The sequence below is a fragment of the Galeopterus variegatus genome, unplaced genomic scaffold (genome assembly GCF_000696425.1).
Source record: "Galeopterus variegatus unplaced genomic scaffold, G_variegatus-3.0.2 Scaffold872, whole genome shotgun sequence".
In the NCBI taxonomy this organism is placed as follows: Eukaryota; Metazoa; Chordata; class Mammalia; order Dermoptera; family Cynocephalidae; genus Galeopterus; species Galeopterus variegatus.
This window is the reverse complement of record NW_007726983.1, coordinates 187,880-203,103: the sequence shown is the minus strand read 5'-3', so window position 1 is coordinate 203,103 and position 15,224 is coordinate 187,880. Positions and strand designations below refer to the sequence as shown.

General features: G+C 43.8%; 1 protein-coding gene across 2 annotated transcripts in view; it reads left to right on the top strand.

Annotated features, from left to right (window-relative positions):
- The window catches only part of SRGAP2 (SLIT-ROBO Rho GTPase activating protein 2), a 255,587-nt gene that overhangs the window by 183,338 nt on the left and 57,025 nt on the right, over positions 1–15,224 (top strand). Inside the window, exons 5-7 of one of the 2 annotated variants that reach the window (XM_008573077.1) lie at positions 5,779–5,994; positions 6,631–6,759; positions 13,927–14,151. In XM_008573077.1, coding sequence (XP_008571299.1) covers positions 5,779–5,994; positions 6,631–6,759; positions 13,927–14,151 — 570 coding nt within the window. The remainder of the gene's footprint in view (positions 1–5,778; positions 5,995–6,630; positions 6,760–13,926; positions 14,152–15,224) is intronic. The other variant, XM_008573078.1, reaches the window with a different exon arrangement.

Below are 15,224 nucleotides of genomic sequence, written 5' to 3'. Positions count from 1 at the left end.
CCCCCCCCCCCCCCAGAGACATTTGGCAATGTCTGCAGACATTTTTGGTTGTCGCCACTAGAGGAGTTGGGGGTGCTACTGGCATCTAATGATCTAGAGACCAGGGATGCTGCTAAAATCCTACAATGCACAGGACAGCTGCTCCTTATTTTCCCTACCATATTTTTCTTCCTCTTCTTATCTCGCATCTGCCCCTGCCCCCACTGCCCCCAACAAACAAAGAATTATCTATCCTGGAATATCAACAGTACCAAGATTGAGAAACCCTGGTCTAGTGACTAGAGTCTCCTGGATTAGGCAACCTAGATTCTACCCTGTGTTGACCACTAGCTCTATGGTCAAGAGCTAACTTGGAGGATATCCCTAACCTCTATGACCCTGGGATCTCCATATCCTCTTTGTACTAGTATCTCTATATCCTTGGGGGGTTGGGGTACCGTGGGAGTCATACTTTCTGAAATATCAGACTATAGCTAAGGGTCAAATGAGTTTGAAGATTCTTTAGGCCATTAGAAAATTCAGAGAATAGAATTATGAGTTTTTTCTTCTGGAGAGTGAGATAAGTTTAGGACTGGTGTAAATAATGCACTGTGGGATTAGGTAGACTAACTACTCCGGTTTTGCCTAGGACTGAAGAGTTTCCTGGGACATGAGACTTTGAGTGCTGAAACTGGGAAAGTCCTGGATAAAACAGGATGATTGGTCACCCTGCATGGGACGGTGGTTTCATCACAGGCTTTGGGAAACTATTTGCTGTAGTTCTTAATTCCTCTCTCAGAGGAATTAAGAACCAACAAGGGAGACTTTCTTGTAAGGAGCTTCTACCTTATTTTATCTTAAGGGAAGCTGGGGAGGGCCTCTAGGTTCAGTTACCTTGCAGGCAATAGAAGTTACTTGGGCACTGGAAAAAGGAAACCAAGGATGTAAGAAAACCTACCGTACTTTTCTTACTCTTCTTACCTCACATCTGCCTCTCATACCCATGAATACTTATTTTTGAGGAACCAATTACCCAAGGGTTGGTAATTTAGTTCTTTTAAACCTTGATGATCCAAGGGGCAAAAGGCCCAGGTGTTCCCAAATAAAGATGCTTTTGGGCAAGAGGCCCAGAATCCCACCACAAGTGGCCAGGTGCCCCTCTGCACCTTCCTCTTTTCTGCTGAAGGGCCTTTGATTTCCCTGACTTGGCATTCTCTGCCAGGGGCTGCTTCCCACAGCTGCTATTCCAAGAGCAATCCCAGTGAGCATTCTTCTCCACGTGTTCTTTCCCCCCATGATGAGCTGGCTAGTTTCTAAGCCATGGCATTAGTGATTTTCATTTTCTGACTGATGCTCTGGGAATGCCTTTGAAGTCAGAGCACACTGCTTCCCGAAGAGCTCTGGGATTGTCTGCCTCAGTTGTACGTAGAGACTAGGTCTGGAAAATCCCAGCAAGCCCCCCAAGGAAGGAGTGTTTGTGGAAGCACTAAAGCCACATGGACTAACTGAGTATGAAGAGTCAAGAAAGTCCTAGAACTGAGAAAGAAAGAAGAGGTTTCGAGATACTCTGGGGCTATTGTTGTCCCAGAGGTTTTGTGCTTCTGTTCTCCCCCTAAATATGTATCCCTTTGACTTGGTGCAGCAGCTGTTTGCTTGCAGAGTTACTTTAGACTGGTATTCAGCACCTGTTCCCTTGAAACAGTGGCAGTTAATAGTCCCCCAACTCTTCTTGCCTGTTAGAGTCTGGCACTAGGCACTAGGGATACAAAGACAAATATGAGATGTCCTTAAACTCAAGACATTTAGTTTTAATAAGGAGAGACAGAAAAATAAAGCAGCAAGTAAAAAATGAGGTGATAAGAACTCTTCTACATGTCTGCATAGAGGAGGGGCATGAAGTCAGGCTCCTTAGACAGATACTTGACTTGAATCTTAATTGTCGACAACTCTTTCATTGTTCTCTACCTGTTCATTTTTTGTTGCCTCCACCTCTTGTTTCATGATGCAATATCTTTTCATTTCTCATTTATCTCTGGGCCTATGATTGACAGATTGTTGTCAAATTTTTCTTTTTTCTATTTCCTCTAAATTGCTTGTTTGGGTCTTGGTCTTTCGAATTAGATATTTTCCTTAAATGTCTGGTAATCCTTAGTTGCCTGCTCATATTTTAAAGTGAGGCACAAAAAAGTTCTGTGCCAACTGTGGCTTTTACTGTACAGTGATCTGACTGGACTGTGTCCTTGAGGAAGCCCTAACATCAGTATTCATAGGTCTTTTATCTTGGATGGTCAGTTGCTGAGAGAAGGCTCTTTTGATTTTCCACTATGTCTGGGGGCTGAGTTGTGAAGAGGCCTGAGACATCTCAATGTTGAATACAGAATTTTCAGTTGATCCTCCTATTTTAAGTTAAGTATCCTTTATCCTCAGTGGAGCCTGGTGTCCCCCAGTCCATGGACCCTCCCTAAGAGAATAAACCTCTAGCCTTCTACTATTGTGGGGGAGGGGATCTGGGAGTCTAACTCTTCTCAGACTTTCACTAGTTACTCTTGGGTTTAGCTCCACCTTCATCCCACCAATTTCTCTTAGGGCCTCTGTGATATAAGCCTGGTTGTTTCGTGGCTCTCCCTACTTTTGGTTTAGGTTGTGGTAGGTCAGTTACTACTTGCCTACCTGCTTTTCAGCTTCCATTTCTATTCTTTTTGTTTTCCTCCATTTATAACTGAAAAAATAATAATAATAAAAACTCCTTTCTATTATTTTAATGTAGCTTGGGGAGGTAGCAGAGCTAAAGGCATGAATTCAATATTTAGTTTTTCAAAGTAAAGTGAACGCTCTTAAGTAGAACTGAAAATTTAAACTTCTGAGTTTTTCCCCTCATTTGTGTTTGCCTCATTATATATGTGTTTCTCCGAGACCTGTCTTGACTTTCCTGTTTCTTCAATTGTTTTGGCATCAGTTATTCAAGCATCAGCCTCTGGGTACCTGTTTTCCCTTGAGTTGGAGGGCACTTGTAATGGTTCTCCTGTATTTCCACAGAGGAGAGATTCAGTGTCATTAAAATGTCTTTTGGGCAGCCACTTGGATGGTTAAACCACCGTGTGCATATGATATATTTCCCAACTGTGGAAAAGAGAAGAAAACACAAAAGAAGAAATGGCGTTTACATTTAGGAAATTATAGTTTCTTAGGCTAGCAGTTCTTTAAGGAAAAAAAACAATATGATTTGTTGATTTTTATTACTCTGTTGTCTCATTGGCACTATTCTTTGAGCTCTCTTTTATCTCTCATGTTCAGTCAGTGTTTTCTGTTTATTTATTATGCACCTTCATGAAATAGAAAATCACTTTCTTAAAAATCATTCACTTTTTTTTTTTCCTTTTTTTTTTTGTCTTTTTTTTTTTACTGACCGGTAACGGGATCGCAACCCTCGGTGTCGCGCCCGTACCGGGGACCAGCAACGGGATCGCAACCCTCGGTGTTGCGCCCACACCGCGCTCAGCCAGTGAGCGGGAACCGGTCTCCACATGGGATCCGAACCCTCAGCGGGAGTGCCGCCGCGCTCCCAAGCGGCGCACTCTCCAGTGCACCACCGGGCCGGCCCAAAAATCATTCACTTTTTTAACTGTTTACTCTAGCATTTGAATCCCTGGTCAGATTCCGATGAAAAAGAGACAAAGAAAAGCATCCAATCTACCCTTCTTCAGCCAGGATAAGAGAAGCCTCTTTCCCACTTCTTAGTCAACCTGGAAAGCTGGAGGTCTATTTGAATTACTTAGAAGGCTTTTTAATGCCATTGGTTGTTAAATATTGCTTTTGTATGGAGAATATGCAGAGTATACACAGAATAGATCTTATGGGAAATGGTGTCAGGTTCAGAATAAGGTGAAGCTGATTTAAAATATTCTGCATCCAAAATGAGACATAATTTAGATTCTAACGTATTTTGATTTTGACAGTGTCCCAGTATTTTTATTCCTATCTCCATCTCCAGCTGATCCTAAGGGATTAGTATACCCACAAAGTCCCTCTAACCCAGGTTTTCTCAACCTCAGCACCATTGACATTTTGAACCAGATAATTCTTTGTTGTGGGGGGCTGTGCTGTGCATAGGATGTTTAGCAGCATCCCTGTCTCCTACTCACTAGATGCCAGTAGATCTCCATGTTGTAACAATCAAAAATGTTTCCAGACATTGCCAAGTATTCCCTGGGGGCCAAAATAGCCCCCTGTTGAGACACTTCTCTAACTCAAGTCCATAAATAAAACGAGTTTCGCTTTTCAAGACTGACTCTCTTGACTATACTTAACCTTTCCTCTCAAGTAATTCAGCTACAGTCCTATGCAGGAGGAGAGTTACTGTTGCTTTGTAGCTAAAGAATGTGGACTTTGGAGTCTGGTGGACCTGGGTTTGAATCCTTATTCTGCCATTTACTAGTCGTATAATGTTGGTTGTGACAGTAAATCTCTTTGAGCCTCATTTCCTCATCTGTAGAAGTAGAAATAAAAACATGTCTTTCACATAGCACGTACTAAATGGTAGAGATTAATATTAATAATGTACCCTTGCTCTTCTCAGTTGTGCTCCTCCCACCCTGACACATAGCACGTACTAAATGGTAGAGATTAATATTAATAATGTACCCTTGCTCTTCTCAGTTGTGCTCCTCCCACCCCCATACACACATCCACCCTAACGCCTATACTCACTAACTCTCCCTCTCAAAGAAATCTCATGGCATCTACATTTCAGTGCTCTGGAACTTCAGATTGCTTGGTTTGTTATAAAGCATTTTTAATTCCCAGATAGAAGCTAGAGCCTCCTGGTGGGAAACAGAAAGCTCCAACAGAGTGGAGCAGGCACTGTGTGGCTGGAAGTAGTATGTTTGGGGGGGCTGGAAACAAGCTCAAGTTCCAGGCTTGCCGGCCTCCTCATGAAGAAACAGGATGGGACCCCTAGACAGTTGCTTTAATGGAAAACTTGAAAATTGTTTCTCTCCTTTTATACTACTTCCTTCCTGTAGCAGCTCCATTTACACTTGGTAGGGATTTATTCCTCCCCAGCCTCTCATTTGCATTGTTGTGCAGGTTTACAGTCTTCATAGGGTAGTGGTCTAGATTGTAGAATTGCTGCAAGGATGAAATAGAAAATGTGTGTGTAGCACTTGGCACAAAACTAGGAATATACTAAGTGCTCAGTAAATGATAGCTGCCTTTGTTACTGCTGCCGCTGCTCTAGTTGCAGTGGGAAAGAGTGTCTGATCTAGATAAAACAGGCCAGGCGATCCCCAGGATGCCAGGCCAGTAGAAAGAGCTTCTGGAGGCTTTTCCTCTTCCCCATTTTATATCTGAATGGTACAAAAAGTGTAGGCTACTCCACAGGATGTACTCCTCTTTGGGATTCCTCACCAGCCCAGGAAGGCTTTGCCCTTTGGATCTGACAGTGGTGGTGTTGTTTCCTATCTACCTGGTACTGTGAAGCAACTAATCAGTAGAAATCACTTGGCCAATATAAAAGAGTAACAATTACAAATGATAATAAATAGAAGTAAATAATACGAAGAGACATGAAGTCATTTCAATAAGACACGTTGGCTAAATTCAAATACTGCTTTCCTGTGCTTTGGAGTGGTCTTTGATATATAATGTTTGCTGAACCAAACACTTCTGGATTCTTCTCTTAGGGGTATGAGGATACCGCTTCATGGGGGAGAGGTCCAGCTCAGTCTGTTGGTCTGTAAAGCAGAGATTTAACCCCATCAGCTTGACCTCTGGGGGTGGGGGTGGGGGGCTGTCTTGCAGGTCATGAAGACATATCACATGTACAATGCTGACAGCATCAGTGCTCAGAGCAAACTAAAGGAGGCGGAGAAGCAGGAAGAGAAGCAGATTGGTAAATCGGTAAAGCAGGAGGACCGGCAGACCCCACGCTCCCCTGACTCTACCGCTAATGTTCGTATTGAGGAGAAACATGTCCGGAGGAGCTCAGTGAAGAAGATTGAGAAGATGAAGGAGAAGGTTCGTGTGCTCCAGCAACTGTAGGGGCTGGGGAAGAATGTTCTAGAAGGCAGTACTAATAGGAATTTCCCAATAGGCACCATGAAGAACAGAACGGGGAAGGTATGGGTTTCTTTAGTGCCCAATTGACCAAAAGTGAGTCCTTGCTATCTGCCCTGGCAGGAATACTAGGTATTGAAGAACTTAGGTACGTGGGCTCCAAGTTTTTAACCTCTAGCGGATAAACAGGAAAAAGTAGTCACCTTTCCCAGCCCATTTTCCAAACAGAGCTAAATATTCTATTACTTGGGGGTGGGGAGAGACTGTAGACTTAGGGCTTGGTTTCAGGTGTCAGGTATTTGGGGGTAGGGGTAGCAGCACCTCTCTCAGGGTGGCAATGCAAGAATGGAGAATGGTATTTGAAGACATAATCAAAGTGGGGCACGCATCTGAAGTAGGGAGACTCATTAACCTTTCCTGAATTGATCTACATTATGCCTTTGAATCTCATTAAACAGAATTAGAACCCAATTTAAGGCAGACGCGCAAAGGGAGTAGCAGCACACTTGCGGTTCTTGAATGTACTGTACTTTCATCTTTTAGAGAACAATCTCCCCTTTAAAAAAAAGTAAACTTGAACTTCTGTTCCCTTTTCAGCGCCAAGCCAAGTATACAGAGAATAAGCTGAAGGCCATTAAAGCCCGGAATGAGTACTTACTGGCCTTGGAGGCGACCAATGCATCTGTCTTCAAGTACTACATCCACGACCTGTCGGACCTTATTGATGTAAGTGCTTAAAGCCTGGGGCCTGAGGGCACCTCTTTTCTGGTTTCAGATCCTCATCAGACATTCCCCAATTCTGTTGTTCAGGCATCTGGGGCATTTTGAGAAGAGTTACAAAGATAGTAGCCATGATCCATCAGGGCCTTGCCACATACTAAGTACCAGGTGAAGCACTTCACAGTTTATCTCACTCAATCCTCACTACAGTCCTGGGAGGAAGGCATTATTATGTCTATTTTTACAGATTAACATTCAGAGAGTTTAGATGACTTTTACCCAAAGTCAGTTAATAAATGATAGGGGCAAAATTTGCACCCAGGTCTAATTACCAAACCTATGTTCATAACCACTATGCTCTTCTGTCTGCCAGGAAATACTCCCTTACTTCAGCTACTTGTGCATAGAAGTGAGCAGCAAGAGCTGAAGAGTTAGAATGCCATAACTTAAACTTATATAGCACTTAATGTTTCTCAGTATTATCTCATTTGATTGTCACATCACCCTTATTGATAAGCATTGCTTTCTCCAATTCGTAGTAAGGAAGCTAGGGGTCCAGAGGGTTAAGAGACTTACCCACCCAAGGTTACACTGAAGATTAGAATACTGTCGGGAAGGTATCCAGATGCTCCTGATACCTGGTACATTCTTTTTGATTGGTGTCCAAAGATGATTGAGAAAAGCAGGTTAGTAGGCACATGTGTTGTGCATGGGGCAGGCGCCAGGGATAGGCTTTTTGTCTTTGACCTTGTTTCTCCTGCTGCTTCCCCTCAAACCTTAGAGTTGAGTCTTATAATCCCTCTCACCTGCAGACTCCAGTCTGGCCTAGTCTGAGCCAGTCCTAAGTGAAGCTGTGTAAGTATATCCATTCTCACCTCTCTCTCCAGTCGTTGCATGGGGAGTCTGGAGCCAGCTGATTTAGCACCAACATCCCAGTCTCCTCTCAGAGGCCTGCCATTTGCTTCAGGCTCTTGGTGGCAGCAGTCGGACTTTGCAAGCCTCTAGCCAGACCTCTCATGCTTTCCTGCCTAGGTTTCGCTACAAGCAAACCTGCCACACTTTACAATGTCATGTGGGGTTCTGGTCTAAGGTTCACTGTTATATAACTAGCTGGGTCCTCTAGGCTTGTCACTGAACTCTTCTAGAACTCTGATTTGTTTCCTACCCCATCCTCCCTCTGGCAAACTGAAGAACTGGACTAGACCACTGGTACTTAAATCTGGCCTCACATGGGAGTTGCTTGAGGAATGATTCTAAAATACAGATTTCTCTCTCCCTTCAGCCAGGGATTTTTGATTCAGTAGGTTTCAGCCTCTTAATGCCCTGGGTGTCACTGTCTCACTGGGTAAGTGGAGCCCTGGTCCCTGCTCAGGCACCTTTGTTCTCTCTGCTTGTTGATGCCAATCGGAACAAAGTCCTTCAATGGAGGTCAAAGCCCTAAACAAGATCCTTTCTTCTCCTCAGGGGAGCAGCTCCTCACTACTGGGAAGAAGGCCCACTCTCTCAGCAGGAGGAAGAGAATCAGTTTCTTTCTTATGTACAAGTTCTAGTTATTTTGCACTAGTACAGTATCAGACTGGGCAGTCTGCTACACCTCTTCTACTGGATTGTCCTCTTCTCTTTCTTTTGCCCCCAGGGCAACTGTTTCACCTCTTTCACCAAAATACTATTCTCAGGGAAAGGCAAGGGCTACTGCTGTATCCATCACAACCTTTGCAATTCATAGACCTTCCATCAGATGTGAGCAGGTGTTTTAAAATCAGTCCAAGAAGCAAGCTATTTTGAATCTTATTTTCATCATATTAAAAAAAAAAAGTCTGCGAAGAACCTGATTTCACAGGGTGTGGTGTGAAGTGCCACTGAAAAAGAAGCCCGCCAGCCTCTGTAGTCCTCAGCCGGGCATGGGTTTAGGTTCTGTGAGCAAGTCCACAGTGGCAGCATTCCGGGCCACACAGGTAATAAAGTTGCTCTTATTTCTTTGCTGCTGTGTTTTCATTGTATCTTGTTTGTTTGTTTGTTTTGTTTTTTGTTTTTCCTGGGGTGAGGACAGATTAGTTACTCTTTTTTAAAAAGTTGGTAATATTATCCTACTCTATAAATGTTCAGTAAATGTTTATTTGAGGTGAGGCTGTGTGCTCAGCATCAGAGATACAAATAGAATAGACTAATTTTTGTCCTAGAGATATTCATAGACTCTAGGACAATGTTTTTCAAGGTGTGGGCTGTGATCCATTTAAGGGAGCCATGAAACCACTTTTATGGCTTTAACCTGTTTTTTTAAGTGAATAGACTATGCTAGACCAGAATAGTAAAGAAAATATCAGTTTTATGTTGTGAAACTTTTATGTTAGATATGTACGTGGATGCTTGCACACCCATGGGTGTGGGTGTGTGGGGGTGTGTGTGTGACAATATAAGATGTATTTCTCACTGTGTGTTGGGGGCCAAAAAAAGTTTGAGAGCCAATGTGCTATGGACAAAGGAAGGTCTCTTAGTCTCTGTAAGCTCTGTGAGGGCAGTAACCAAGACTTCTCGTTACCTGAGCAGCCCGCAGTGCTTCATATATAGCCGAGCACATACTATATTCATCGAAGGAACAGAAGGAGAAGATGAAGATGCTCCTCTAAGCCAAAATTTAGTTTTTTTCCTGTACCTTGTAATACCTTTTTGGGGTGTAATGGGCATACAATGACTGAACTTAAGTGTTACAGTTTCCAGAGTTTTGACAAATTTGCACACCCTTATAACCTACATCTCTATAAAGATATACAATAAATGTCTTGATAAAAGATATATTTCCATCACTTCAGAAAGTTCCTTGCATCTCTTCTCAGTCAGTCTCCCACCCCAAGGCAACAACCACAGTTATGACTTCTTCACCATGAATTAGTTTTGCCTGCTGTAGAACTTCACAAAGATGGGAATATACAGTATATACTTTTTTCTATCTGGCTTCTTTTGCCCAGCATTATGTTTTTGAGCTTCATCCATGTTGTTTGTATGTATTACTAGTTTCTTTTTTTTGCTGGCTGATCTATGCAATAAAAAGGGCCAAAAGGGTGCTGTGGCAATGAACCGACAGAGCAGAAATGAGTGAAGAGCCTGAGTATGTTGGCATCCTGATCTTGACAATATCCAGAACTTGCTTTAAGACATGACATCAATCTTGTTCCAGTCCATTGCCATCTGTGTTATGTACACCATTCTGCCTCCTTCCTAGAGGTTTTAAAGCTCAATGTGTGCTTAAGGCATTGAGGATAAGTGAAAAGAAGTTATTTTTGTCAATGCCATTACACTGACACAAGGACTAGCCTCCAGCTTCTTTTTATAGTATGGTATAAGATTTAAACTCAGGCTATAGGAATCCACGTGAGGCATATGACACACACCATCAAAACCTTGACTTTGGGCCAAAAAGACATTATAAGCTCACTTGGTAGTGTCTAAGAACTGTAGGCTCATTGGAATGTAATTTTCTTCCCCCATACTCCTGTGGCTTTCTCAACCCAGAAGCAGATAGATGAATGAAGAACAAGGCATTGTCCTCATGCGTAGCTGGAGTGTTGTGTATGCCGAGTGCATGGATAAAGAGTCTGTGACACCATGTATACCTAAGTTGGACATGAGAGGACTTGGCTTTCTCAACCGGAAATTTTATTAAGGGCAGTTATTTTTCTCTTCTGTGCGAACTTGAAGTGGGTGTTATGAAACACCCTTTTTTCTTTTTCACGTCTTCTCTAGAGTCTCTGGGTGAGAATATCAGCTGGTAAAGAGTTAATGAGCTATCAACTGAAGTCAGCATACATCTGGATGGACTGTCATTAAATTCTTATAAAAATTGATTTCCCCTGAGAAAGTTTTCATAAAACATTTATATAACCTAGAAATGGCCAGGGGAGCCCAGCATCACCACAGAACTCATCAGAAGCCATGGAAAGCATGCTTTGTCCCCATCATGAGCAAAATAATGTGCTGCCTCTACTCACTGGGATTCTCCTGGGAGCTGGAAGTATTCAAATCTCATTTACCTAACCTTGCCAGATACTGCTTCTTTGCTAAAGGCTCAGTTTCTGGCCATTGTCCCTACAGATATGTAGGTGGCCAAGGCTGTGGAAAACTTATTCTGAATCTCCCAGGTTGGCTGGAGGCATGGAGGAACCAGAGGGCACACTACGAGTCAGCCCTCCACTCACTGACACAGAGAAGCTACATAATGGTTATATAAATAGAGACGGTGCACCAGCCCTGGAAAACCCTCTACCTTCCTTAGGCCATACAGAGCCAAACTAATGCCCTTAGTGCCCACATCTACCCACTTGACCTATGTCAGTATTCAGCTCAAGTGTATTATTTCCTGAGAGGCTAGAATCTGTACTTGTGGCATCAATCAACTGAAGTTTATTAAATTCCTACTGTGAGCAAGGCCTACTTGTGAGCAGCATAAAGAAGGAAAAGACACTGGCCAAGCCCTCAAGAAGCTTGCCTTCTGATTGAGGTGATATGAAACAAGTCACAGAATGAGAGAGTATAGTCTGTGTCACATGAGGGCTGTAGATGAGTGTAGTTCTGAGTGGAGACCAGGGTTGCAAGGCTGGCTGGCTTCTCAGAGGCTGGGAATTTGATTTGGATCTTGAAGACTGGGCCCAACTCCAACAGGTGAGAAGAGTGGCAAACATTTCACAACATTTCAGGAAATGCTGGGAGCCGAAGGGCAGTGGATATGGGCATATGGATGATCAGTTTGCCAAGTGTCTAAATGGTGCCAAATATATGTAAATATATTGCCCATTAGCCTCACAACAACCTATGAGGCTGGTGGTGTCTCCATTTGAGGCTCAGAGGGATTAAGTAGCTTACTTATGGTCATATAGCTGATTTGAGGCCTATGTAGATACTCTAATTTGTCTTTGGATTAGAGCAGATGAGTCTGAAAAAGAAAATAGAGGGACATGATGTTGGATGGGTAGATTGAAGACGATTACAATTTGTTCTGGCTGTTAGACATTGCTCAAATTATTTAACTTCACTGAGCCTAAGCTTCCAAGTCTGGAAAATTAAGATAATACCAACCTCATTGGGATTATTAAGAGGATTAAAATGTGAGAATGTATATAAAGCACTGTCTGGCATATAGTAGACTCACTTAGTGAATAGAAGCATTAAATTTCCAAACTGAGGAAGGAACATTTTACCTCAGAGAAAAAACACAAGGTATTTTAGGTTCCTCAATGGGGTGTAGCATATTAAAAGTCACCTTTTAGGAAAGTGAAGCAGACAGAACTGATGTAAGATTGTAAGGGTATGAATTAGGGTAGAGGTGGTAAGACTGGAGAGGAAAGGGGAGTTACCAAAAAATATGTAAAGGTTTTTGAAGGGCGCCCTTCTTCTCCCTAATTCCACCCCCACCCCCCACCCCCGACACACACACTGTGGGCAGCACCACTTCTGTTTATTAGACTTACAGGCCTAGAGTTCATTATCAGGGTCTACATAGAGTGAGTCAGGAAGGTTTACAGGTTCAAGGGCAGCCTGGTGAGGCCAGCAGCATCTCCCAGAGGAGGAAGGGCTCCTGCACGTGCAGTGTCCCAATCAGCCGCTTTTGTCTAGTTTCAATTCGCTCTTCCCTCCCAACTGGATTTAATGTCTTCCCATCCTCTGCCTCTAGTTAAGCTGTAGCTGCCATTATTCTGCTGCAGCCAGGCACCTGCCAGGGCCCGTTGGCAGTGTACCCAGAGCCCAGCCCAACGGATGCTCCATCGCTGAGCTTCTTGTCAGATGCCAGGAAGGAGGAGGCACGTCACATGCTTTTTCTTCTCTGACAGTGGCTGCTTCCAGTGTGATCATGATGAGAGGGAAAGGCTACAGGGAGAGTTGATTTGAAGCTTGCTTATGCAATGAAATGGCAATCCAGCAGATGGCCTTACTCTATCCATGGATTCTTCTCTGACGTTTCTTCTCAGGTTCTGGACCTCAAAGCTGCTTAAGCAGTAGAGGGGATAATGGATGGCCAAGGAGTTTGGACCTCTGTGTCTTTTTGGAGGGGTGGGGAATACAGAGTTACAGAATGCCATCACTGAAGAGGGCCTTAGGGATTATACGCAGTACAAGGATTTTTAGACTTTTTCTCTAGCAGAAGAATTCTTTCTTCAAATCAGCCTTTACATAGAATCGCAATATATAAAATAGAAAAAAGAGCAGGGCTGATTTTGTTGAAGGAGGGATAGGAGGCTCCAAGTCCTACTGGTTAGATTGTTCTTTTACCCCCTTCTCAAGGGCAGCCTGAGCACTGGCTCAGAACCTTAGAGCTGTGGTCTTCAGTTTGAAAACCACTGGCCTGGTCAAATCTGTTCATTTTACTGTCAAGGAAACAGGTTCGGGGACAGGGAGTGGCTTTTCCAAGGTTGCTTGACTGCCTACAGTGCTTTTTAAAAAAATATACAGTTGCCTCTTTCATACTATTTTCTTTTTTCGTTCTGCTGTAGAAAGTCAGAATCCTTTACGTGATATGAACTTCCCCACTAATACTTATGTTTAGAACTTTTTAGTCTTATAAAGCTATTTCTGTAGGGCAGGGGCTTTAGTATAGAAATCCTCGGCCATAGCTAAGGCCTGCCCTAGAACATCAGAAGTTAGGTGGGGGTGATGACCCATAGAGTCAGACCCCCATTCTCTTCTTCTCCCACCTAGAGTTGAGTTTACATAAGTTAACTGCTCTTACAACACTCCTGACTTCTGATCCCTGAATGCTGAAAAGGCCTGGCTTGGCTGGCCACAGTAACTCTCAGGGAGTGGCAGGCTGTGTTATTGTTGAATTTTGTTATAATGGCATCTCCAGATAAGCCTGAAAATGGAAGAGGATTCTCTTTAATTCTCAGCTCTTCTCATGTTTATGGAATAGCACTGTACAGTGCTCGATTACATAATGGCACTTTGTCCTTATGAATCCTCTTCCTTCTGACCACCTCACAGTCCTCTAGGGTGTGTTTAACCATTGACGTGGGAGTCAAGCGCTGAGATGTCTCATCCAGGTCTCAGAAGTCAGAATGTCAGCCTTCTTCCTGCCGCACAGCCAGTCTCATTGACGTGGTCAAATCCACCCTGCAGATGACCCTCCCTTTCCACCAAGCCTTGGGGCTGTCCATGGTGTGCTCACCTGTCTTCTCCTTCCCACAGCAGTGTTGTGACTTAGGCTACCATGCTAGCCTGAACCGGGCTCTGCGTACCTTCCTCTCTGCTGAGTTAAATCTGGAACAGTCAAAGCATGAGGGTCTGGATGCCATTGAGAATGCAGTAGAAAACCTGGATGCCACCAGTGACAAGCAGCGCCTCATGGAAATGTACAACAACGTCTTCTGTCCCCCTATGAAGTTTGAGTTCCAGCCCCACATGGGAGACATGGTGAGGCCCTCTCCCTATCCTCAAAGGGGTTTGAGCACACTTGTGTCTACATTCACTACTCAGACCACATTATTTTGTGGGGCAGAGGCCTGGTAGTGGCTTCCTGTCAGGTGGATGAGGGACATTCTGCAAACAGCTATTGAGTGCCTGCTGTCCACCAGGTGTGACTGTAGACATTGGGGAGTAGAGCCCTCAGGGAGCTCTGATGAGTTTGGGAGAGAGTTAGAAATATGCATAGGGAGGGGCATCCGAAGGGGCTGGCAGGATCAAAGAAGGTGAAAGACAGCAGGTGTATTCTAGAAACTACTAGCAGTTCATCATGGAGAAAGGAAAGTGCTCCCAGGGTGAGGCTGGGAGAAGTGCAAGCTGAGATGGGGCCAGGTCCCAGAGGCTTTTGTGGGGGAGGGAGAGCTTAGCAGGGGAATGATGTGATTTTGTCATTTGGCAGAGTTCTGAAGGCTCTTATTCTCCTGGGTTTAGAAGATTGAGATAAAGGGCATAGTTTCACTTGGGTATTGAAAAAAAAGAATGGGTACCTAGAAAAGACAGGAGCTCAGATGTCATCCCAAAGGCCTGATGCTGGTTGCCCAGGTCGGGGGGCCTTGTTTTGGACTCTTCACCTCCAACGACTAGAACAAGAAGAGCCTAAATAACTAAAGTGAGAGGAAAGAGAAGCTCCTTGGTTTTCACTGCTCTGAATTTTTTGGTTCCACTTCTGGTGGTTGTGCATATAAATCAGACTGAAGCTTGTTCCTGCTGGTAAGAGCTACCATTTCACTTACTGGTTAAATCAGGAGGATGCATAGGCTTACATGATAGAAAAGACCAAGATGCACCTTCAGACATGCTTGGATTTAGGAGCAGGAATTTTATCAAGACTCAGTTTTTCTCTCTGCTCCACTCCCTGTGGTTAGCTCCATTCTCAGATGGGCCCTTATTCCATGGGGGCAAGGTGATTGCACTTCCAGCCTTATCTCCTGGTAGATTGAAATCTAGTGGAAAGAGTATTTGGCTCCCTCCTTGAAGCCCCCACAAAAGTCTCTTTGTGTCTCCATGGTTTCAATTTCGATTGG